General features: G+C 42.6%; 1 protein-coding gene across 4 annotated transcripts in view; it reads right to left on the reverse strand.

Annotated features, from left to right (window-relative positions):
* RAB3C (RAB3C, member RAS oncogene family) overlaps nt 1–26485 on the reverse strand; it is a 106896-nt gene that overhangs the window by 45094 nt on the left and 35317 nt on the right. For all 4 annotated transcript variants that reach the window (XM_079995820.1, XM_079995819.1, XM_079995818.1 and 1 more), the window contains exon 3: nt 8328–8446. In XM_079995820.1, the coding sequence (XP_079851946.1) occupies nt 8328–8446 (119 nt within the window). The remainder of the gene's footprint in view (nt 1–8327; nt 8447–26485) is intronic.

Below are 26485 nucleotides of genomic sequence, written 5' to 3' on the forward strand. Positions count from 1 at the left end.
TTTGTTTCATCAGCCTAACTGATAAATTGAGGGCTCTAAACTGGCCTCCCCAACTTTAAACAGAGCATTTTTCACAAATAGGTACATAATTGCAACAATCGGCAGACATAATCCAGCCAAAACCAGTAAGTCCCACCAAATTTACATCAAAAGGGCTTAATTCTGGGCAGATCGTCCCCATTTTCTTCTTCCTGCACATAGCAGCACAGGGTGAACAGGCATGTGTGGTGCACATGTTGGATGTGATCCACTGGGTACACAGAGGAACTGGCAAAATAATCCCCCTGCGCTTTGGGTGAATGCATTTTAAAGCTCTGGCAGAGATTTATTTGCACTTTCTGCACTTCGACAGTGCAGCGTTGCCCTTGGGAGGGTTCGTTAACTTTAAAGATTGTCACAGATATCAGCAGCAGTTGTACGTCTTCCAGTGTGGGAGCCTTGGCTCATTGAAAACAATTACTGGCAGTGAAATGGAAGCAATAAAGTGAAGAAGCACAGAAGCAGTGTGTGTGTGTGTGTGTGTGTGTGTGTGTGTGTGTGTAATTAACTTCTCCTGACATGTGGCATCAAGCCAGCTACGCTATCACTCAGAGTATTGATCAGTTCCATATTTGCCCCATGTGTCCACTAAACCATCCTCTATCATTTCCAAAAGTGAGCCCAGACATGGCAGTAATGGCCAGTTCTGATGTAACCAACTAAGCTTACAATGATTCCTGTTATGAATTCTGGGCTGTACCATTTAAACTGGTGCAGAATGCAGCTGGGGGTGGGATGACAGTGATCATATTTTTAATGGTTCTTGCACGTGTAGCAAATTAGAAGAAGTACTTCCTTTTGCCTATCTTCCAGCATTCAGTTTCATTAGATAACCCTTGGTTCTAGTCAGTGCTTTTTTCTGGGGGGAACAGGGGTACGCATACCCCTAAACATTTTGTGAATCTAAGTTTGGCCTAATTGAGGGGCAGTATTTCAATATGAGTAGGAAAATGACAATACCCCTAAACATTTTTTAAGAAAAAAAGCACTGGTTCTAGTAATATGACAGAGGGAGCAAAGCCTCTACTACTTTCTCCACAACTTGCATCTCTATCATGTATACCCCTTATTTATTTATTTTTTCTAAATTAAGAAACCCAAATTAAAATATGAAATCCAATCCCAATTATTATTTTGCTTGCTTGACCTGGTTTTACAATATTCGTTTTGAGGTGCAGCAACAAGAGTTGAGCACAATATCCTATGTGCACTTTGATATTATGATACTGACGGCTTTTAAAAACCTAAGTACACAGCATGAAATGGATCTACCATAGCCACATGCTTATTGACACTCTCAAATGAGAAGCGGAGCCTCTCTATGTGTGATATGTCTCCCTTCTGAGAGGGGAAAAGGTGGTGGTTTAAAACAAGCGGAAAAAGGTTGGTAAAGCAGGAATGGAAAGATACTGAGAGGAAGATGCCAATTTTAAACAATGACAGAGGTTTGAAGAAAGCAGGAGCAGAAGGACATTGAGGTTTTTAAACAAGCAAGCAAGCAAGAAAGCAAACAAACAAACTCCAGTTTTAACAATGAGAAATAGCAGAGACAGCTGCAACACAAAAGCTAGTGGTAACTCTGATTAAGAACTTAATTCATTCCAGATGTCAGTTCTTAACCTGAAACTGTTCTTAACCTGAGGTACCAGTTTAGCTAATGGGGCCTCCTGTTGCTGCCGAACAATTTCTGTTCTCATCCTGAAGCAAAGTTCTTAACCTGAGGTACTATTTATGGGCTCTTCCCAACCCCCTTCCTGTTGTACTCAAACCTCGCTTTAAGCCACCACTTTCCCTCAGTGCTCCTCTGCTTGCTCTATTCAAACTTCTGCAACTATCTACACTGCCATTTCCTCTCATTGTTTTTTCATTCCTGCTTAATTCAGACTTTTGCACAAGCAAAAGAGCCCTCTCCTCTCCTATGGTTACAGCAACTGATATTCAGAGGTATTACTGCCTCAACCATGAAAGAAGAGCATAGCCATCATGGATGGTTATGAGCCACTGATAGCCTTACTCTCTGTGTATTTGTCCAATCCTCTTTCCAATTCATCCAAGTTAGTGGCCATCACTGCTTTCTATGGGAGCAAGTTCCATAGTTTAACAATGCGCTGCCTGCGCTACCACCTGAGTCTACCATGTGCCCAATTTTTAAAATGGCTGCAAAATCCATTCTGCAGGGCAGCTATTGAGGAAACTACGCACGTGATGTACTCTGCTGAAATGTCCACAAAACTATATGATGTATTTTGCTGAAATGCTTTCACAGGTTTCCACACCCACAGGAAAAAAGTGGCTAAAGATATCCCACAAACGAATACAACAGGAAAAGTGTATTGCAACTGGTTCTTTGCAAATTATGTATTTTTCATCTTTACTCTGCAAGGTTCTCTCTCCCAGGAGGTAGCACAGATATTGTTAAGTGGGGCATGCAAAACTGACAAACGTACCAGGGAAAAGCAATTGAGCAAGGAAGCATAAACAATAAAACAATAATATTGTTATAGTTTTGCACCTAACTGTTAAAATGCCTTTCGTGCAAAGAAGTTGAGCACTGCAGAACGGGAAATGGCTTGAATCTGATACCACCCTTGGGAACCAACAATTACCATTTCCATTTTATAAACATGGGCAATTTGTTGCATTTGTATTCCTTTGTAAATGTTCAATATCCAGGTGTGCACCAGAAATTTTCCTACAAAGAAATATAAAAAAAGGTCTTTGACCTCATAATTACGTCCCTGCACTGAATCTTTGTCTTGGTGCTGAGTTTTTAATGGCTAGTTAGTGGGTGTAAGTACTCCTCTGCTTATTGTTTATGTGCAGTTAATGTTTTCTATCACTGTTATGGGGGAAAGTGTTTTGTTTTTGGCCATCACTCATCTGAAGTCAGAGGTGGTACAGGCCAGAATTAATGTAAGGGACGTAAGAAGAGCCTGCTGGATCAGGCCAATGGACCATCTTGTCTAGCATGCTGTCCTCACAGCGGTTAACCAGATGCCTATGAGAATCCCACCAGCAGGACCTGAGCACATCAGCCCTCTCCCCCTGCTGTCATTTCCAGAAACTGGTTGTCATGGTCCGGTTCACGGGCAATCGAAGTCCCGGCAGGGGATGTCAGGACCGGGGGCAAGATGGCGGGGTGGGAGCAGGAATGGGGGTCCAGAAGCCATGAGTCAGGAAGCCAAGAGTCCGAGGGTCAGAGAGTTGGGAGTTACAAAGCCAAGGGTCTGAGGATCAAGAAGCAAGGAGTCAAGAAGTCAAGGGTCCAAGGGTCACAAAGCAGGGAGTCAAGAAGCCGAGGTTCAAGGATCAGGAAGCAAGAAGCCAAATGCAGGAAGGCAGGAAGTGTGTTGCTGTGGCAAAGAGCCGAAGGGAAATGCTGATCTTATATCCCTTCCCAGCTCTTGCCACCAGGTGCTGTGAGTTACCAATCGGCCTCACCTGTGAGCCCGTGCCTTGCCTCTTCAGAACAAACTTAGGAAGGCCCCAGTCCTGCAAAATCCTATTGGTCACAGGGGCTGGCTCCTGCACACACACCTGACACTGGTATTCAGAGGCATACTGCCTTCAGCCGTGGTGCAGAGTACAGCTATCACGGTTAGTAGGCTCCATAAATTTGTATAATCCTCTTTTAAAGTCATTCATGTCGGTGGCCATTGCTACCTCTCATGGGAGTGAATTCCATAGCTTAACTATTGTTTAACGAAGGTGAAGTGGAAATATCTCCTTTTTCAACCAGGCTTATCCTGTCAGAACAGGCTCGCTGAAAGTCTTCAGGCAGTGGACACTGAACAGCCACCTGTTGCTCTAGCTATGGAACTCCAGCATTGACTAGAGCATTGGGCTACATAATCTATAAGGCTCCCTCCAACTCTTATGTGATGTGTGATTGTGAGAAATATGCAAAACTGAGAAAGAAGCACACGCTCAGAACTGGCAGGATAGTTTTAATCAGAGCTGCCACATCGCAACAAGCTTTGATGTAGAAGTCATGGATAGGCAAACTAAGGCCCAGGGGCCGGATCCAGCCCAATCGCCTTCTAAATCCGGCCTGTCGATGGTCCAGGAATCAGCGTGTTTTTACATGCGTAGAATGTGTGCTTTTATTTAAAATGCATCTCTGGGTTATTTGTGGGGCATAGGAATTCATTCATTCCCCCCCATATAGTCCGGCCCCCCACAAGGTCTGAGGGGACAGTGGACCGGCCCCCTGCTGAAAAAGTTTGCTGACCCCTGGTGTAGCTCCTCTCAGCCTTTGCTCTGTGCTAGCAGAGCACTGGATTTAATTCTATAAATAATCGATGGGAAGGAAAAGTGCAAACGTTGAAACATTAATGAGACAGAGTGCCCAATGAATGATAGGTAGCAGAGCTGAAAAGCACATCTTTTCCCAGCATTGGAATGATGCCACTGGGGACACAGAAGGATTTGATAAAATGGGAGGAGAAGCCTTCATCGAATCAAGGCTCAATGCACCCAGCGCAGCTCGCCTGCAATTGACCAAGGTTGCTTGGGTAGCCAAGCGGGCAAGAGTGAGCTGCGAAGAGGTTCTGCGAAGAGGTTCTGTGAAGAGGTTCCTGGTTCAAATTCTGCCTTTGCCACAAGCTCTCTGAATGGCAATTGTTAAGCCATTTATAGGTGATCCTGGTGACCACCTGCGGTGCCTGTCACAAGGGGTCACGTGTCACGGGTTTTTCTACTCAGCTATCCATACAATAGCTGAAGCAAATAATGCAAGCTATTCATATTGAATGAAAGTACAGATTAAGGAGCCTAGCACTTATTAGGCTATATGACGTGGATAAAACATACATGCAAAACATACAGTAGTACCTCGGGTTAAGTACTTAATTCATTCCGGAGGTCCGTACTTAACCTGAAACTGATTTTAACCTGAAGCACCACTTTAGCTAATGGGGTCTCCTGCTGCTGCCGCGCCGCCGGAGCACGATTTCTGTTCTCATCCTGAAGCAAAGTTCTTGAAGCACTATTTTTGGGTTAGCAGAGTCTGTAACCTGAAGCATAAGTAACCCGAGGTACCACTGTATACCGAAGTCTGATAACGCAGAGGCTTCTAGCTGATTTCAGATGGTCATGATTAGAAGGACTCTTCAGACCTTCAGACTAAACTAGTGAAGGTCTGGGGAGGAGGGAACATAGCTGGCACACAGGAGGTATTGTGGCAGAACCAGCATAAACACTGGGCTGTCTACACACGCATTTAATCCTCCGTGATGAAGCTGAATGTCTGAAGAGGGCTAGAGAGACAACCCCTCTCCATAATCGTTCGAGCATCTGTTTAACTAAGTTTTGAGATTCTTGACTTGACTTATTTTCTTGCCCACTCTGAATCCCTAATTCTAGGGAATTCCAGGAAATGGACTTAAGTCTGACATAGGCTGCACTTATTCTGTTCTCCCAGCGCTTCTCTAATTGCCATATTATATTCACGCTTTCACATGATGTAAAACCTGCATACAGAAATATAGCGGAATATAGTGCACATATAGCATTCTTTTCTGCATTGTTTGCTTCTGGAAAGGTATCTGTTTGCAAATAACATGGAAAGGAATGCTCCGCAATACCCAGCTATATTTCTGGAATGGACTTTTACAAATTAACAGAGAAACATCAGGAAAATGCAACAAACTGCCATGAGAATACAACCTTAGAGTGGAATCCTTGCTTTGAGCACTCTTTTTCTTCATTCTGACTCTCACTGGATTCCACCTTAATAAAGCCTTCCTTTCTATTTATCTTTTTTGTTGGATTTATATTGACAGTAAGGATCTCCATGCCTACCTCTGATATTTGGACAAAGCATAAAGAAGGAAATGTATAAATCTTCATTCTGTCTTCTCTCTCACACACACAGTACCTTTTTAATTACACCTACAATTCCCACACCTCTGCTCTTCTCAGAGTCTGAAGTCTCTCCCTCATCTCTAGAGCTGCCTTTGCAATTATCAACTAATTTTCCATTTGTTATATTTTCTTAAGAAATATAAATTTCTGGGAAAGCTCTGACTGTGTCTCTGTTGCTCCAAGAACACATTATAAGAGCACTCGGCTACCTAGATTAAACAATCTGAAGTTAATTGTGTCATTCTGTTTTGTATTTGGAAAACATGCGTTTTTAACGGGCAACCTCTACTAGACAGACAGCAGTCTGTCCTGTGCTGCCAACTAACAGAATAGAGCTAAGATTACATTGGGAAATGGTTCTCATAGCTAGCACATTTGAGCAAAATTCTGCAATCTCCTTTGTGTTTCATAAGGCCTTATTCCCTGAAGATAGAGAGACAGAGTTCAGATGTATAGAGTCCCAAACAAACCCCATCCATTGGTCAAAGAAGATGCATCTACTAGGAGCTTGTTTTCCCTTTTCCTGCCAGAAACAGTATTCAACTTCAACTTCCACTTGCCCTGGAACTGCAGAAGCAAGGGGAAAGGGGACCCTCTGGCCCCATCCATCAGCCAAGAGCTACCAATTGCGATTCAAGCAAGAACACCAAGGGAAGACCAGCCTGGCCTGAACTTGATTAAATTGCTTGTAGCTCATCACTTTGTTTTGGCCCTGAAGACTTGATCCTTCATTCCCTTTTGTGTCATTTCATTTTAGCTTGTAAGTCTGGTGGCAGGGCCTGTCTCTCTCTCTAATTGATGTGAGTCACTTAGGGAGACCATAACTGTCTGAAGTGCATGAGAGAAATATAGAAAATAAAAAAGATAAATAAAAATCTGCACAAGAGGGATATTAAATCACACTGCTTTGTCATACAATGGCATAGCAAGAAACTGAGAACACGTAATGAGGAGCCTTCTCAAATCAGAGTGCAATGGAAATTTTCCGTGATGAAGAGTCGAATTTTGCTTGAAAAGTGTTTGGCATTAAAACAGCACTTTCTAGAATAAATATGCTCTGTGAACTCTGCTTCTGACTGCTGGTATTCTGCCCTGTGTTGATTGAGTGTGACAACTGCATCACTGACGAGTAAAATCAACCCTCCTTCCTTGTTTCACACTTTTCATGATAATTTCAGAAATGCAAGATTGTGGCAACTATCCTCATTTAGGAATGATGCATTACCCAGAGTGCAATGTCCTGTACAGAACATAAAATTGCTCCATCCCTACCCAGAAGACTTATAAGCTGGCATTAGACAGGGATGAAAGGAGAGTTAGAGATTAGGGAGAATCATATAGGAGGGGAGCATCAGCAAGCAAGGGGAGACAAGAGAGGTTGAGATAAAAACTTTGCTGAAGAAATCAATTTTGGGAAGGTCAGTGAAGCAGAAAGGGGGGTCCTCCAATTTGTATAAAACCAGTGGCCATTCCAGATACAGGAAGAAGCAGAACCATCGGACTAGAGAGGAGATTGGCAAAGGTACAAAGGTCCGTTCTCAAAATTCAACTTTTCCAGGAAGCCTTTCAATCATCTCTCTAGTGCCTGTTGTACTAAGCAGAAGCACGGTGATTGAAGCCATCACATGTTCTTTCCTTGGCTACCCAGGTCTCCATTTCACTCCTCCTTCTGTTGTTTCTGAATTTTGATTTTAGATTTCAAGTCCCTTGGTGCTGCTTTCTACCTGCTCTTTGTGAAACATCAAGTGCATAGGTGGTGCCCTCTAAATAAATAATAACAATGACACAAGCTTTCTGTGTGGCACGCAGAAGAAAGGCAGCAATTAAAATGCGGTATAGAACAATAAAATTATTAAAACTTAAAAAAATACGATTCAAACATTGATTTTTTTTTTTTTGCTGCTACCAAAATATTCTTAACACAGTCTCTGTTCTGAATACGAATTACACCATCAAGGTATCTCAGTAAACCAACCTTAGAATCACACAACATTCAATGCCTGGTTATCTCAAATATATTCAGAAGTCAAGTACTTCTTGCCAACTTCATTTGTACCCCACAGGAATTACAAAGTAATATACTGACACATTCCCAAACATTCTTAAGCTTAATCACATCAAACCTGGCAATTTATAATGGATTCATTATGTGACCACAGCACAGAGACGGTCACTCAAGTTGGCTTGTAGTGAGTTGGGTTGAAGCTTTTAATGTGAGAATTAGAAACCTGACACTGATATCAACAGAAAAATGCAAAATATTCTCAAAATCAAATTCATGATGGCAAGACAGAATTTGTTAGGAAAGTTGCATCTGTTCCTACAGACCAAGTCTCTGAGATATTTCATAATCACAACAGGAATCTGGCTGCCAAATTCACTATCCATATTTCCCATTTGTTTCTATCCCAAATTTGACTTACCAGTCTTGCACAGCGTTGAAGGATTCCTCATTGGTGATGTCATACATTAAAATGAAGCCCATTGCACCCCGATAGTAGGCTGTCGTAATTGTCCTATATCTCTCTTGACCGGCTGTGTCCTAAAACAATTCAATATAGACAGTTGTGGCTACAAGTTGTCAAAAGTCTTGTGTTTTGTTTTTTTTTAAAAAAAAAACAGCAATCATACTTCCCGCCTAGAAGCACCATTTTGGCAAGTAAGCAGTATAGAAATTATATTTTATATAAATCAGGCGCCTGATTTCATAATGACAGTGAAAATTGGAGATTCAAAGAGTTGTGCAGGCCTGTTTAAAAAGGCCTATACCACCACTGCTGTTTGAACTTCTGGTTTACAGCAGTTCAAAGAGCTACAATGGGAAGGAGACATGGTTTCCACTGAATGGAAACCCCCTCATTGAGCAAGTGGGAGCTCACTTTAAGCTTCCAAATGTTCTTTTGAAGCCCCACTTACCTGCCCCATGTATGACCTCAGTTGTAGGGCAGTGGGTGTGGCTCCCCCAAAATGGCCTCCTGGCCAAATGAGGAAGTTTGGCCCACAAGTTCAAGGTCTCTGCACCTCATGTCAGTTTACATATACTGTGAACAAACAGCTTTGTGAACCATATGCCTTTATATCAAACCCATTCTCTGTCCCTCCCTCCATTACTTGTGTTCACTCTCAAAAATTGTTACATAGGTATAATAAAGGAAGGAAATTCTCAGCATTACCCATAGTTCTGCAGCTCACATCAAAAAGAAAAAATTATTTCATTTCAGTTGGTTGTTGGCACAGGAAATCTTCCTGGTGGATTTTACCCATATGTACTGATCCAGATAGTGATGTATGGAAGTGAGAGCTGGACCATAAAGAAGGCTGATCGCCGAAGAATTGATGCTTTTGAATTATGGTGCTGGAGGAGACTCTTGAGAGTCCCATGGACTGCAAGAAGATCAAACCTCTCCATTCTGAAGGAAATCAGCCCTGAGTGCTCACTGGAAGGACAGATTGTGAAGCTGAGGCTCCAGTACTTTGGCCACCTCATGAGAAGAGAAGACTCCCTGGAGAAGACCCTGATGTTGGGAAAGATGGAGGGCACAAGGAGAAGGGGGCGACAGAGGACGAGATGGTTGGATAGTGTTTTTGAGGTTACCAGCATGAGTCTGACCAAGCTGCGGGGGGCAGTGGAGGACAGGAGTGCCTGGCGTTCTCTGGTCCATGGGGTCACGAAGAGTCGGACACGACTAAACGACTAAACAACAACAACAACAAACTGATCCAGAGAATGTTAACAGGGTGCTTAAGCTTCATTTATTGTGACAGTTGTTAAATAAACCTCAGTTCTCTTTGGATTGTTTCCAAACACATTCAAACTCTATAATATTTTGTTTCAAGAAGGATCGCCGTGTTAGTCTGTTGCTGCAAATACCACAGTCCTGTGGCAGCTTAAAGACTAATTTAAGCACAAGTTTTATAAGCAAGAGCTATTGTGGCTTTAGTCTTTATGGTGCCACAAGACTCTCTAAAGTATTTAATATCACTAAAGATGGCTTCAGTTAATAATGTGCTAATATTTCCCTGAACCATCTTTCTGCACAGTTTTTATCCCTTCTGTTGCTTTCATTATGCCTGACTTTTATGCAAATGAAAAGCATGGGATAATCCATTTCCATATTTCATTTACATTTCTTGCTGTAAAGCAATGCTAGCGTTCCTCATTAAACTGCAATTTGAGCCTCTATGTAAAAACCAGTTTGTTTATCAATTCAGTCTCGCTTGCTCACTGGTCCTAATTTACCCACTGATCAGATTAGCTTTAAATCCAAAATGTAATGGTCTGTCTTTTAGCCCAGAGTCACTTTCTAAGCAAAATCTAACAGAACAAGCCTGACGAATATTGATAAAAACTTGACCTATTGTTCCATGATGGTGTTACCATGGCAATCCATCTTCTTCCTGGATGAACAGGGGGAAATACATAAAGATTTTCGATGGAGCCTTTTCATTTGCTCTAGTACCAGCTAGAAATATATGAAATAATTTCAAGTATGCTTGCACTATGGTGGCTGTTTGACAGATATCCTTTAGTAATGATCCATGCACATCCAGGGTAGTAACAAACACATATTTATAGTCAGACATAATAGTGTTTACTCAAAAGCAGGTCCCACTGTGTTCAGTGGTGATCACTTCCTTCTACAGTGGACATTCGGGTTGCGATCGTGATCCGTGCAGGAGGCATGTTTGCAACCCGCAGTGCTGCGTCTGCGCACACGTGGGTTGCGATTCGGCGCTTCTGCACATGCACAAAGGGTGATTTAGTGCTTCTGCACATGCACGAGCATCAAAACCCGGAAGTAACCCGTTCTGGTACTTCCAGGTTCGGCGCGGTTTGCAACCCGAAAACGCACAACCTGAAGCATATGTAACCCAAGGTATGACTGTATATGTGCATTGGATTATGGTCCGGAAAGCCGATCCCATGAATGCTTACTTAGGAGCAAGTTGTCCAAGTTTAATAAACATCACAACCCACCTACTTTCAGCAAACAGAAACAGCACGACAAGACACTGGAGAGACCTGTCAGGAGTAAGCATGGACCAATGGTACCAAATAGTATGGGAAACAGCCTCACTAGAAAAATTAACCAATAAACTGAAACTGACACGGGGACAAATAGAAGATGCTTTCACCCAAATATGGTTCCCCTTTATCACATACACAGCCCAACAAGAATCCACCAACAGCATACGAATCAATATGGCTAACCTGATTCAAAAACACCCACCCACGCCACTCAAAGTTCACCACAGCCAATCACAAACAAACAACCACACCCTGGGCCAACCCCAACCTCTCTCACCACCAAAGGAACACAAGTGAATAGCAAAGAGAACCTGTACAAACAACGCTGACACAAAACCCCACACAAACATTACGTAAAATAGAAACATCGCCACCTGACCCCACCCCCACGGCCCCCTTCACCTCACCTCTTCCCCCCTTTTCTTCCTAATGTAATGCTAATGTCTCAACAAATGAAACTGACCCGTAGAAAATGTAACTTGAAAAAAGAGACATTGCACATACTTCTGTAAACCAAGAAATCTTTAATAAAAAATACATTTTTTAAAAAAGAGAGTAAACTAGGTGACACTTGTGTCTCTTCGAACTCTTATGATTCTCTGAAATGTGCACAGGACTGTTGCCTTGGTGGGACTGTGAATCCACCTGATTTGCACAGGTTGCCAGATCTGAATCAGCCTGAAATTTGCATGTTTTCTCATGACATTGTCCTAAAATCAGAGCTGGAGGGGGCTGCATTCACATGGCAGTTTATTCTGTTTCCCTGACATTTCCCCATTGATTTCCATATTGTATTTGGGTGATCATGTGACATAAAAGGATTTCTCAAGAAACAAGAGGATAGATGTGTATTGTGGCTACTGTTGTGTGTACATGCCAGTGGTGGGAATGCACTGGATACAGAGTGAAGGGGTGCGTGTGCCGATGTTCCTGCATGCTAAAAGAAAGATCCACAGAGAACTAGCTTGTCCATAAGAAGGTCATCCTAAATCCCTTCTCCTGGATAAAGTACTTTCACCTGTTTTGTATGGAGGAATAACCAATCATGTGAACGCCCAGCAGTTGGTAGTAGTACATGTAAAATACAGGTTCATTTGCTGTACTGTGGTACCTCGGGTTACATATGCTTCAGGTTACACACTCCATTAACCCAGAAATAGTGCTTCAGGTTAAGAACTTTGCTTCAGGATAAGAACAGAAATCAGGCTCCGGTAGCGCGGCGGCAGCAGGAGGCCCCATTAGCTAAAGTGGTGCTTCAGGTTAAGAACAGTTTCAGGTTAAGAATGGACCTCCGGAACGAATTAAGTTCTTAACCCGAGGTACCACTGTACTAGCCTTTAGCACCATGGGGCATGTGCTCCATGAAGTGCCTGCAAAATGAAAATAAATGAGTAGTTTTTCTTCTCTGCTCCTCCGATCATGCCAGCAACAGCACAAATCCAGCAAAAAAACCCAAAAAACCCAAAGGCCACAAAATCCCTTTATTTTAACACACAGCATGTTTTGAAGTGAAAAGCATAAGGAAAAAAATGGGTTTAATAAAGAAAACAAGATTAGCAAATGCTAGAACTGGCAGTTCTGTATTTTATATTGTTGGGTGCCAGCCCACTCTCTGCCAAGCAGTAGCAATATTCTAGGGGTTCCAGGCACTTACCCAGAGTCTGTGCCACTTTGGAGAACTGAAGTTGCAGTAGAGACTGTTGTAGCTTTAAGAAATATGCTTTATTCACCTATTTACACGTTCAGCCTGCATGAAGGGAATCCAGATCTTACAGCAGGCTTCCTCAACCTCGGTTTGAGACTACAATTCCCACCATTCCTGACCACTAGTCCTGCTAGCTAGGCACCATGGGAGTTGTAGGCCAAAACCATCTGGAGGGCCTAACTTGAGGAAGCCTGTCTTACAGCATGGTCACCTCAAGTTGGGCTTGTTCCCCATAGCAGTGCAGCACTGGAGTCCAAGGCATCTCTCCCAGCCAGCCTTCAGCCAGCCTGCTCAATATGAATCTTTTTTTTTTTTTACTCCCTTCTTCTTCCCTGCACACCTTGCTAAAGACTCTCTTTTCCTGCCACTTCACACACAGTTACCATGGCAACCTTCTGTCTGCTTAGCCCTAGGCCCAAGATTCCTCTCAGATGGGCCATCAACACTGTTGGTCATGTCAATGCCTCTATCCTAGACAGGCCCTCCGGCTTGCCCCCAGGACTGTGGGTGTCTGAGGCTGTGTTTGCTGGCGTGCATGCCATCACATGCGCTTGTCAGTGGGTGTGCAGTGGCCCCGGCCACACTTTTGAGAGGGGGCACGACCAGGTGCCTCCCTCCCACAGGCTCCCTCATTGGAGCCTGGCTCCTCGTTCCAGCAGCAGCTGAACTCTCGGATCAGGCCTGACCTGGGGTCGGAGTGGAGGAGAGGCGTCAGCAGCAGGGTTGCCACCCTTCTCCTGCACTGGGCTACGCACCCAAGGGAGCAGCCAGCTCCCTCACACACAGCCTCAGCTCTGCTCAGATGGAGAGGAGAGTCGTGGCAGCAGCAGCAGCATCATGTTGGCACCCCTCTCCTACACTGGGCAGAGAGAAGAAGGAAGAGAGGCAGAGCCAGCTGCATTGCCACAGCGCCGCCTCACTCCTTTACAGGGCTGTGTGTGCAAGGGAGCTGCCAACTCCCTCATTCCCAGCTGCAGCTCCACTCCTGGGTCAGGTCTGACCTGGGAGGGGGGGAGGAGGAGGAGTGTTAATTTGTGGGTGAACATATCAGACGACACAGCGATTCTTCAAACAGCTCTTGTTTATTCTCAGGCCCAGAACAGAACTGGGCTGAAGGGTTCAGCCAACCTGCTTATGTAGAGCTCAACTACAAAGCAACAGCAACAACTTTCTGTAACTATCCAATCACTGAAAGTCACTTTCAATTCCTTATTTGCATATGTGGACCTGAGTGAAAACTATCTACAGTATCTCCCTGCTGGCCCAGGGTGAGAACTTCAGTACATAACAAGGAGAGCCACAGTAGCGTGTGCGCATGGCCCTGGCACAAAAATCTTTGGGTGCCTGGCCCCTCCATGGGGACTGTTGTGGGGGCTGGAGCACCCAGGGGCCCCCGTACCAGCACCTATAATCCCAGGTGAGGCCCTGGCTTGGAAAGGAAGCATAGCTTGTCCTTTGCCATGGGCCTGCAATCTTCCCTTCAAAACTCTAAATAATAAAAATCCTACAATTTATTAATTTCTAAGGTTTAGCTCCCATCCCTCAATATATAATGGCTTCAAGTCATTGGTTCACCTTGCTTCAATGATGTCAACTCTGGGCCTATGCTGTTTTAAGTCTCAATGCCGTGGGTAGGAAAAGGAGGTTGCAATTATTTTGCATACTTGACTAGTATTGCCTGTCCTTTTTTGCATTCCAATGCTATTTAATTCCACTCTTTATAACACTTGTAATTTTTTCCTCTATACCAAATTATATATAAAGCTGCCAACTGGGGAATAGTCTTTCAAGCATCTTGTGAAGTGCACTCTAGTCCATGAAAGCATTTGCCTTAAAAAAACCAATGCAATTATTATTACAGAAACTCATAACCCCTTTTTAACTTGCCGTGTATACAAAAATTCTAGAAGGACTATAGCTGCATCTTAAATCAGATATTCTCAATAATCTCCAGAATGATAACTATGGTAGGTCACATCCACACCGTGGATAAGGGGCACTCTTAAACTATTTACAGTGGTGCCTCGCAAGACGAAATTAATCCGTTCCGCGAGTCTCTTTGTCTAGCAGTTTTTTCGTCTTGCGAAGCAAGCCCATTGACGGCTTAGCAGATTAGCGCTATTAGCGGCTTAGCGGCTTTTAGCGGCTTAGCGGCTTAGCGGATCAGCTGATAAGCGGCTTAGCGGCTTAGAAAAGGGGGGGGGGAGGAAAAAAAACCCGCAGGAACTCGCAAGACATTTTCGTCTTGCGAAGCAAGCCCATAGGAAATTCGTTTTGCGAAGCGCCTCCAAAACGGAAAACCCTTTCGTCTAGCGGGTTTTCCGTCTTGCGAGGCGTTCGTCTTGCGGGGCACCACTGTACTGCCATGCTCCCCTGCAAAGCATCCTGGGAACTGTAGCTAAGGGTGCTGGGAATTATAGTTCTGTGATGGGGTCTCCTAACAGGCCTCAGCACCTTTCACAAACTAGTTTCCAGGATTCCTTGTGGGAAGCCAGGACTCCTCAAGTGGCATAAGATTGCTTTATAATGCATAATGTGGATGTGTGACCCTATTGTAGGAAAAATATTTAAAAGTTTTGTGGCATTTTAAAGAAGAACGAGTTTATTCCAGAATGGAATAAGAACTCATAGTTTCAAAAGTATATACCCTGTGGCTCATTCCACAATAAATATATTAATCTTTAAGATCACAGAATCATAGAATTGTAGAGTTGGAAGGGACCATCTAGTCCATGGGTAGGCAAACTAAGGCCCGGGGGCTGGATCCGGCCCAATCGCCTTCTAAATCCAGCCTGCGGACGGTCCGGGAATCAGCTTGTTTTTACATGAGTAGAATGTGTCCTTTTATTTAAAACGCATCTCTGGGTTATTTGTGGGGCATAGGAATTCCTTCATTAAAAAAAAATAAAAATAGTCCGACCCCCCACAAGGTCTGAGGGACAGTGGACCGGCCCCCTGCTGAAAAAGTTTGCTGACCCCTGTCCAACCCCCTTGCAATGCAGGAATCTCTTTGTCCACCATGGGGCCTGAACCCACAACCCTGAGGTCCTTATTAGTCTTGAGAATAAAAATGCCGTCATCTGTGAAATGTGAAGTTGGCCCTGGAAGGTCATGCTTAAAATGTTGCTTTGCTCAGTTTTAACTGTAGAATTCTCTCTCTCCCTCCCTTCCTCCCTTCTTTTTTACCTCCTCCCCGCAAAGGTTATTATGTCCTATAAGAGAGCCAACATCCAATGAGTGCACCGCTCTTGTTGTTTGGCTTTGGTGACCTCAAAAGGTTCTTGCAATTTGATGGGAGTTTCTAATATTGGCTCTTCCGCCCGCAGAACACTTGATAACCCAAAAATAGATGTGTTCCTGCCATACAGGAGGGCTGGGGTTTTATTTTCCTTCACAGATGTGCTGAATGCCTTTGGTTTTCTCGCCTGATCTCTCACCTTCTCCTCAAAGTAAGTCTGGCAGGGGCTCAGCTTCCCTTCCGTGAGGCAATTTTAGCAGCTGCTCCAGACTTTGTGTTAAGAAAATGAAATAAAAGAGGATGGGCATAATTAATGATATAATTGCATGGGGGCACCAGGAAGCAATATAATGAGGATGGCCAGGGGTACTCAGGCACAATGGTCAAGGGTGCTGCTACTGTTACCTTCTCTTCCTCTGCCTAATGATACAGCCAAACCAGAATGTTGTCTAGAAATTCTTGATTTACAAAGGTCAATGGAAAGGCTCAAAGTGGATCCAAGAGAAAGTCTTAACTAGGTATTATCCAAATGTTGGATCTCTCTGAAGTCAATGTCACAGCTTCTGTTAATTTCTGGCATTTGGAGTGTGTGAAAATTGAGAAAGGATGAAAATTCATAACGTGACTCGACCGAATACTGCATGGGGTAAGTGGCCATGATAGCAGTCCTGAAATATCTGAAGGACTGTCATGGGGAAGATGGATCAGACTTGTTCTCTGTTGATCCAGAAAGGCAGGAGGCCAGGACTAAAACAAACGGGCAGAAATTCCAATGGAGGTGCTTTGGGCTAATCATTTTGAAACACTTCCTAGTAGTAAGAACTATTCAACATGGTGTTGTTGTTGTTTAGTCGTTTAGTCGTGTCCGACTCTTCGTGACCCCATGGACCAGAGAACGCCAGGCACTCCTGTCCTCCACTGCCCCCCGCAGCTTGGTCAGACTCATGCTGGTAACCTCGAAAACACTATCCAACCATCTCGTCCTCTGTCGCCCCCTTCTCCTTGTGCCCTCCATCTTTCCCAACATCAGGGTCTTCTCCAGGGAGTCTTCTCTTCTCATGAGGTGGCCAAAGTACTGGAGCCTCAGCTTCACAATCTGTCCTTCCAGTGAGCACTCAGGGCTGATTTCCTTCAGAATGGAGAGGTTTGATCTTCTTGCAGTCCATGGGACTCTCAAGAGTCTCCTCCAATTCAACATGGTAAGTGCGATTAAATCATTGTTTCTCAAACTCAGGTCTCCAGCTGTTGTTGGACTACAACTCCCATCCTCCCTGACCGCTGGTCCTGCTAGCTAGGAATGATGGGAGTTGTAGTCCAACAGCAGCTAGAGACCCAAGTTTGAGAAATCCTGTATTGAACAAACTGCCTCAGAATACAGGATGGGGGAGAAAGTAGTTCAGTTTTCTTTTTAATATGAACTTCCTTAATTCATAGTTCAAAACTGTGTACATGGTAACATGAGCACAAAATGTCTACTGATCTATTTATTTTAAGCTACAAATGAATGAGGAAATGGGGCAAACTGAATTTAAGAATGGATAAATGAGGAAATGGAGAAAAACTGAAATTGATAGATTCATCTATCCCAAGAGAGAAGGTGGTTGGCTGTCCTTCTCAGGAGGAACTTAACCAGAATCTGAGTGGCCATCTGTCAGGGATGCTGAGTTTGAATCCTGCACTGGTTTGGACTAGATAACCTCCAAGATCTCTTCCAATTTAACCCCCCTCCCCGATACTAGGTTATTTGGAGAAGCTACAAGCTCTGAAAGTATTTTTATCCAAGCCAGAAATGACACAAACGTTTAATTATATTTTTTCAGATAATTGCTAGTATAATTTGAATTCTGATGAAATGTTAGCTATGGACATGCTGACATTTTTGTCACATGCATTATATTTCAGTTATCTTAGCTGTAATGTTCCTATTTTCTGCCCCATTTTGTGAGTCAGAAAAGCAGAAAACCTCACTGAATCATTCCCTTAAAATTTTTTCGACACTGCAGCAAATACATGGAATATTAAAGAAGTTGTTAGTGTATAGTAAGCTATAAATCATTCATTCATTGGTTATTATGATTCATCCAATAATGATGCTCTGGTGGTTTAAGCAACGTGTTTTGAGAAACGAACTTGGTTTGTCAGGTACAGATATTAACTTTGGCAGAGACACCTCTTCCTCCTTAAGTCTGTCCTTACTAATAATCAAATGATGTAGATATGACTCCTTGTGTGTCGCTGTGTCAAGAAGACAATCCATTCGTCCAGATTTGCCTTACCGATCTATTCTCAAATGATTCATTGGCCTGCATGCATGTGTAATCTGTGCATCTTCCATTACTCTTCTGGCCTCAAATATTTCACACCATGTCACCTTCAGGATCAATGAAGATGTGTGCCATCGTTAATGGCTGGATAGGCTGCAGTTGTGGTTTTGGCTTGTAACATAGGGACACTTGCAGTGCAGAAAAACAGAAATGGCATCCATGTATAGCAGCAAGTTCTGTCCTTATACTCAAACACAAGAACAGGATGGAGCACAAGTCACCGGAGGCTCCATTTATGTCTGAGAATGGATATGGAAGGAGGTCCAGGCAGGGACCTTTATCTGCCTCCAATCCACTGTTACCTACTGTTGCCTTCAGTAAACTATCACTTCCAATCCGTTTCCAGGCCCAACTGAAAATGCTAGTCTCAGGTCATTTATAAAAAGGTAAAGGGACCCCTGACCATTAGGTCCAGTCGTGGCCGACTCTGGGGTTGCGGAGCTCATCTTGCTTTATTGGCCGAGGGAGCCGGCGTACAGCTTTTGGTTATGTGGCCAACATGACTAAGCCACTTCTGGCGAACCAGAGCAGCGCACGGAAACACTGTTTACCTTCCCTTCAGAGCGGTACCTATTTATCTACTTGCACTTTGACATGCTTTCGAACTGCTAGGTTGGTAGGAGCAGGGACCGAGCAACGGGAGCTCACCTCATTGTGGGGATTCGAACTGCCGACCTTCTGGGTTTAATGCACAGCGCCACTCGCGTCCCACAGGTCATTTATAGTCCTAAACTAAAGAATTTCCTCTTCCTAATGTACCTATCTAGACCAAGATAATATTGTTAGAGGTTCTTCTCTTGGAGCTCCCACCAAAGGAGATGCAGTGGGTGGCTATCTCCTTCCTAGTGGTTGTTCTCAGTTATGGAAAATCATCTTCAGACAGGTTCACCTGACTTTTGGTCACCTGATTTGTGGTCTTTTGGGTGGCAGTTTATTTTTAATTAAAAAAAAAAAAAAAGAATTCCAGGCTTTTGAATTATGAATGTTCAAATCCACTGAAGTTTTAGATTTGCGGCATCATTTTATTCCTGCTGCATATTTAAAATAAATGTAATTTCTGAAATAAATATTTCTCTGTTCCTTTCTACTCCCTGCTACTGAAATTTATATGTTGAAATGTAATGTTGAACTTTGTTTACTGATTATTATTTTTTTGCTTTGCAGCAATTATTGTATTATACGGTATCGTGATGCTTTATTGTTTATAAGTCTCCCAGACAACACTGTGATCAGACAGCATAATAAATGCTGTTAAATAATGAACTAACTAAAAGAAAGATCCTCCTCACTGAAGGAAGCACAGTTACAATTTTCAGAAGGAAGCAGCTAAATTCACCACACAATTCATTCAGAAATCTACTTTTAGATTATGCAAAACTAAATTTTCATCATCCAGCAAAAGATGATGTATTTTAAAAGCCTATATTGTGGTTACATATAATTGTAATATTCCAATTTCTTTCTTACCCTTCATTATAAGGTCCTAAGGTAAAGGAAAAGGGACCCCTGACCATTAGGTCCACTTGCAGGCGACTCTGGGGTTGTGGCGCTCATCTCGCTTTAGTGGCTGAGGGAGCTTCTGGATCATGTGGCCAGCATGACTAAGTCGCTTCTGGTGAACCAGAGCAGCACATAGAAATGCTGTTTACCTTCCCGCCGGAGCAGTACCTATTTATCTACTTGCACTTTGACATGCTTTCGAACTGCTAGGTTGGCAGGAGCAGGGACCGAGCAACGGGAGCTCACCCGGTCGCGGGGATTTGAACTGCCGACCTTCTGATTAGCAAGCCCTAGGCTCAGTGGTTTAACCTAGGGCAGGTTAAAACCATATAAAGTTACAATATTCACAGTTTAAAAGAAATCAGTTGCAAGATTATGGTGGGTCCTAAAAACATGTATTTTAGATGTCAAAGGCCAGGATACAGAGACATGTCTTCAGTATAAAGCCATACAATGAAGATGCCAGAAGCATCTCTATGGGGAGGGAATCCTGCTACTCAGAGGCTGCTAGAGATAATTCCTTCTCCCGGGCTGCCACTCTCCCCTCCCAAAGTGAGGGTGGTTGAATTACCAACAGGTAGTTTGTATGGCTTAATAACAAAACCATAGGCTGCTACCAACCCCAGAAAAATAGTCACATGCAGATTGAGATCACAGATTCCATTCTACCCTCCCTAAATATCACAACTGAATGTGGGTTTTGGCACACACAACAAAGCGAGACACCTCCAATGTGTCAATCGCCTTTCCTGCTCAAGTAGGAGGATAACTCCCCCCACCATTTTCTCATGTTCATTTGCTCACTGAAATCTCGGCGTTGACACTTCTGTATGAATGAATGTGGAACTGACAGAAACCACCATTTCATGAATGGGTAGCAGACTTCTCCAAGGCCCAAATATTTCTTTTCAGAGGGCACCGTAACTGGCAAGGTGACAAATTTTCTCTCAGGAATTCAGGTGTGCCAACTCGGTACACAGGTCTGCCAAACTGCCATGACACCAAACAGATGTGTTTTATTGAAATACGTTGATAAAATTTCCCCTTGTCTGACTACAAACATGATTCTTTTGACAGCAAGCAGGCATATTTCTCAAGCCTAGTTTTCTCTGATAAGAGAAAAGGTTGTGCATTTACAGTACTGATGTTCTTCTTATCAGTCTAAAGCAGCAGGTGCAGCAATGGATTGTGGGATATGAATTATAAGTTTGCTATTTTTAAAAAAGGAAGCAGAAGCCTGTTAAAGGGACATTTTATGGTTCTCTTGCTCAGGTAATTGCATTATAACCGAACCTGTTCTTTCTGACTTTTTTTTTGCACAGAAATGAGTTCTCTGGATTGTCTCCCCATTGTGAATTGTGAGATAGATATAGTTTGTGCAGTAGTTAATTCTGAAACATGTAAAGGAAATTGTGCATGGGATTGAAAAATAGAAAGAGATATGCAAAACTAGGGAAGAAAGAGGAAAATGTGGGGGACGGGACTAATAATGGAGGACGTTGTGCTTACATTTATGCTTACTGATATTAAAGACCAAGCTAGGCATTTGATGGAATTGAAGGTCTAGATCACAAATGAAAATCTGAAAAGTGGTGAGGAGAGGGTGTGATTTAGAGCAGGGCTGGCTAATCTGTGACCCTAGATGTTGCTGGATGACAATTTACATCACTCTGACCATTGGCCATGCCGGCTAGGGCAGAAGGGACATAGTTAAGGATGGGTTAACCTTACGTTCTCCCCTTTTTGGCCAAGGCACAATCTGACCCCCTCCTTTGGTAATCCTCACAGAACTCTAGACCAATGGTTGCCATTAATTTGATGTTGAATTGATTTTAGAATGAATTGATTTTAGAATGCTGTGTTACTTTTATTCTTGTTAGTAGCTCTGAGCCCGGCTTTGGCTGGGGAGGGCGGGATATAAATTAAAAATTATTATTATTATTATTATTATTATTATTATTATTATTATTTTATTTTCTCATTTTTACAATCTTAAATTCAATTCTCCACATCAGACTGTGATTTAAAAAGCACACAAACAACAAAACATCATTACAAATATCAGCATTTTAGTTCACATTCCTCCTAATGTACACAGCTTTGTTTGCAATTCTGCCCAATAGGCGTTTTGCAAAGCAATTTCCTCTAACTTAATGCAATTGTCACTAGTTATGTGCATTTTTGTACACATTGCTTAGCTGAAGAACGGTATCACAAAATTTGGAGAATGTGAAATCTTGAAGGGCGGCTATCTGTTAGCTCAGATAGAGTTTTTAAAAATGCAATTTAAGTAGCCTCTCTTTTAAATGTGAACTGAATTGATTTCGCTCCATCCGTTGTAGTTCAGCAACATCTGGAGGGCCACAGGGTAGAGTCACCCCTGCTTTAGAAGGTAAGTGAACAGGCTAGGAGAGCTCAGCCCTTCCTCACCTGCCGCTTCTTAATTAATTCCCTTTTCTTAACCATGTTTGCAGCAGCTGGGAGAAGAATGGGTAAGGAGAAGCAGATGAGGATTAAGAACCCCCTCCTATCTCCATTGCTCTCAAAATTGTGACAGTGGAGACTTGGGTTCCCAGACATCAGTCTCTGCTGAACATCTGGTTTGTGGGGAATGGCGCTGGAAATGGCACGAGGTGAAAACTGCACAAAGTATGAGTAGGAGATACCAGAAAGAGAAACATGGAGATGGTTCTATGAGGACATATGTTTAGAAATGGAGCTTGGAATTCAGAGCTGACACTCTTCTCACGGCAGTTTTCAAAAACACCAGGCCTTGATGAGTTGAACATTTGTCTGCAGTCAACTTGTGGGTGAAATTCATCTATCTAAGGTTAGCCTTAAGCATATGCTTGTGTGTTCGGCTACAGCTCCATCCCCTGACTGTGCTTCTGTTTCCTACAAAGCTGTCTAGATGTTGTTTCTTTGGATATAATGCGTTATCTAGAAACACATTGATGTAAAATTGCATTATCACTCCTTTGATCTTAGGGTTTTATTTTTTATTGTGTTGTGTGTTTTTTTAAAGGAAGGATCATTTTGTTCATGATCTGGTTATGGCATATGTTCCCCTGCTCAGGAAATTAATGTGAATTATGGACCTACTAGTCAGATTTATGAGGTAAGTCAGTTGGTTATTCAGCTTATCTCTTTGATTTAGTTTAAGGGTGAGATATGGGACAAAGTCCTGTGCTCACAGAACGTTCAGACACATGACTGGCGGTGGGAATGCTGTGCATGTGAGGAAACTCAGATGGAGGGCTTTGCATGCAACCAGCTGGACTTTCATCTCTCCTTCCCTCTCCCTCCTGCACCCCACTTCTAAAAGTTCCTCATATTTAAGGAACATGTATGATGGATCGGGGTGGAGTGTTTGTCAGCACACGATTCCTATTGAGAAGAGATGACTTAAAACAAAGGCATATGGAGAGTGATCTGTAGCTAGCAAGGGGCAGCAAGAGATGATTCTCCTAGTTTTTCAGACCATTGTGGAGGTCTAACATAGAAGCCTTTACAAGTATCAAGTACTAGTTCCTCAGACCTATTGGTGCAATACAGGGCTCAACCAAAGTGATCATTTGTCAGCCTTTTCGCCCACTTCAGAATCTACCGTTCTGTTTCAGCTATATTTCAGGGCTTAGGTGAAATTCTTATAGGGAAAGGGTATTGGAATGACCACCATTTTGTTTTTTCTTAGAAAGCCCTGTTCTAAACTGCCTTTTAAATCTTGGGAAATTCAGTTTAAAAAAGGGGCTGCCTCTTTGCCATTCACCAGGGACTGCGATTATACTGGATGGCAGCTGAATATATAAAGAGTGTGAACAATATTTCTCAAGTAGCTCATTTTATTGGTGAAGAATTAAATCCCACCTCCAAATAGAGGGCAGTGGTTGAAAGAGGTTTCTGAAATGCACAGTCACAGCAGGACATTCTAGGCAACACTATTTTTAAATGTGGTGAACTAGGTAAGATTCCTTTTCACATTTGGATTTCCTTTCTTTTTAAAATGAGAATGTCTTGCAAAAACCTAAAGGAGATGCTTTATTTGAAAGCAGGCTCAAAGGTTTAAAAGGCGGGCTGTGGCATCTTTATCGGTGGTGGAGGAGGAAATCAGATGTTAAACGTGGAGTCCTGTAATCAGGAGAAAGAACTACTGAGTCTAATGGGACTTCATCTTAAGTAAACTTGGTGATGATTCAGCAAAGAGGGAAGTGAGGAACAATTTTATGAAAAGGTATCTCCTTGAATTACTGGGTGTGTTTCAAGAACTGTTTGCCAAATAAGCTGTTTCTCACCAACTCTAGTACAACGAAGCTTTATTGATGGCTGGACTCCTGGTAGTTTTGGCCAGGGCTGGGTGGCAGTTCAGGGGCAGAATCCCCATTTGAAATCCCATAGGGTTTTTTCTTTATGACCTAATGAAGACTCAAGTCCATTAAGGAATGGGCAACATCTTCTCCCAACTGGTGGAGCTGGTTACATGATTCTCTTGACTATGATTAGAAGCCAGGATGAAAGGAACTGTCAGTTTTGATTCTATCAGTTCCTCATTTTTCCAATCTTAAATTCAGCTCCCCACATTTCCAATGCAATTTGAGAATCCTTTTTTTAAAACAAGATCCTCATGGAAATTCAGCAGCATTTTAGTGCGAATTTTCCCTGATAAACAAGTTTTTGTATGCAATTTTTCACTAAGGTGCATACTTTTGCCCACATTTTCTCCAAATAGAATACATTTTTGTATGTTTGTTTTTACGAGTACATTGTTTATGTAAATTTTCACTTGATGTTTTTTTTTTTTTTTTTGGAAAAAAGAGCATTTCTTTTAGAGAAGTGCATCACAAAATTCAGCTAATTGCAAATTTCAAAGAGTGGCTGTGTTTTGATTCTCATATCATTTCAGAAAGTGCGGATTTGAAAGATTTGGTTTTAAGTGTGTACTGAATTGGATTTCTCTCCCACTACTAACCAGGAGGCTTCCCAAATCCAGAATACAGGGAACATTATGGGACAACCTGGTGAAGGGTAGATAAGAAAGGGAAATAATAACGACAGCTGCAGCCATTAAACCTAAGCTGCCAATTGCCCATCAACATTTGCTGTCATTTTATATGGCACCATCAGCAAGGGAGACTCACAATGATGGACCATATGCAGCCCGTGAATGAAAACATGCCCTCGCAAAATATAGGCAAATTATTAATGGATTGCTTTATGCTTTGCAAATGAATATAATAAACAGCTCTTTCCCTTCAAAGTCCTTTTAATGTATGCAGCCAATTTCGCCTCCTAATAAAATAGAACAGAAAATTATTCTAGCTACAGACTTTATCGAGGCAACACTTTCATTGCCATCGAAAAGAATTATCTGAAGTTAAGAATGGTAATCAATTCAATAGTGCATTTCAGTGATGATGAAGACAATTTTTCTCTCTCTTCTTGCATTCAGGCTTTTTAAATTTACATTTTTTTCAAATTAATTCCACTAGAAAGCTACTATTCAATAAATTCCATTTTAAAGATACCTAAGCTCTCAGGAGCCTCCCCAGGCAGGTGGATAAAGGCAACAATCACAATTTTAGTGGAAGACTGTAGTGGCAGGGTATATGCTTTGTATACAAAAATCCCCAGCTTAAATCCCTAAAATCTACAGGTGCCACATACCGTAATACCCGCTCAACACTTGTAAGAACCCAGTTGTTTAGTGCGGCAGAGCTTGCCCTTTGGAACTCTCTGCCTATTGAGATCAAGCAGGTCCCTTCACTGTACTCTTTTCGGCACCTGCTAAAAACATTCTTGTTTAGACAAGCCTATCCAGATGCTTATAAAGATGAGGCAGTTTTAATCTGTTTTAGTATTGTAACTTTTGTATGTTTTAAAGTATGGCTGTGATCTCTCCCCTCCCCCTCCCCCCAAGATTTTATTGTTGTATCTTTTTTTGTAAATCGTTTTGAGCTTGTTGGTTTCATTTTCACTATAAATCAGTGCGTACATTTCATGAATTAATTAATTAATGTTTGTTTTTTTTTTAAAAAAAAAAAACATCTGCAGGTAGGGACTTGGGAAAATACTTCTATTTGAAAGTCTGGAGACTTGCTGTCAAGTTAGTAGACCACAGATTGGGCTAAAAGAATGAATGGTCTAAGGCACCCTCCCCTGTTCCTTTGATGCACCCATAATTAAGTACCAAGAACGTATGGGTAACTCGCAGCCTATGTGCATTTAACGTAGCGGATTCAGCTTTACATGCTCGGCAATTTTTTTAAAAAATGAAAAGGGAGTGGGAAGGGGGCAGTAAACCAAGAAAAAAGACTTTGGGAATCCCATCCCCCTTTGAATACAATGTGTTTTGACCATATGTTATCTTGGCTTTACACACCCTGGAACGAAAACCCGACGTAAGTTGAGAGTCGCCTGTATCCATACCCCACAAGTATGCCAGAAAAAAGGGGCACCCCATTTTCTTGTACAAGAGCACAATTGCCCTTTTGGGTGCCATGATCTTGCACAAATTTGCACTGAGATCTCACCTCGGGGTGTGGGAACCAATTGTGGGGAGGTCGCAACCCCCCCCCCCAAAGTGCATCTTTTGGGCTCCATGATCTTGCACAGGTCATGTGACTCACACAGGAGGATGGGCAGGAAGACACATATCCCAGATTTGGGACTCCAGATGTTGGTGTGCCTGCTGTATCTGCATCAATCAGGATCTTAGTGGCAACAACAGGTCACCTCCTCCATTTCAGTGCTGTTTACACTCTAAGATGAAAAGTACATAAATGATGTTT

This window comes from Podarcis cretensis, assembly GCF_951804945.1.
Source record: "Podarcis cretensis genome assembly, chromosome: 11".
Lineage (NCBI taxonomy): Eukaryota > Metazoa > Chordata > Lepidosauria > Squamata > Lacertidae > Podarcis > Podarcis cretensis.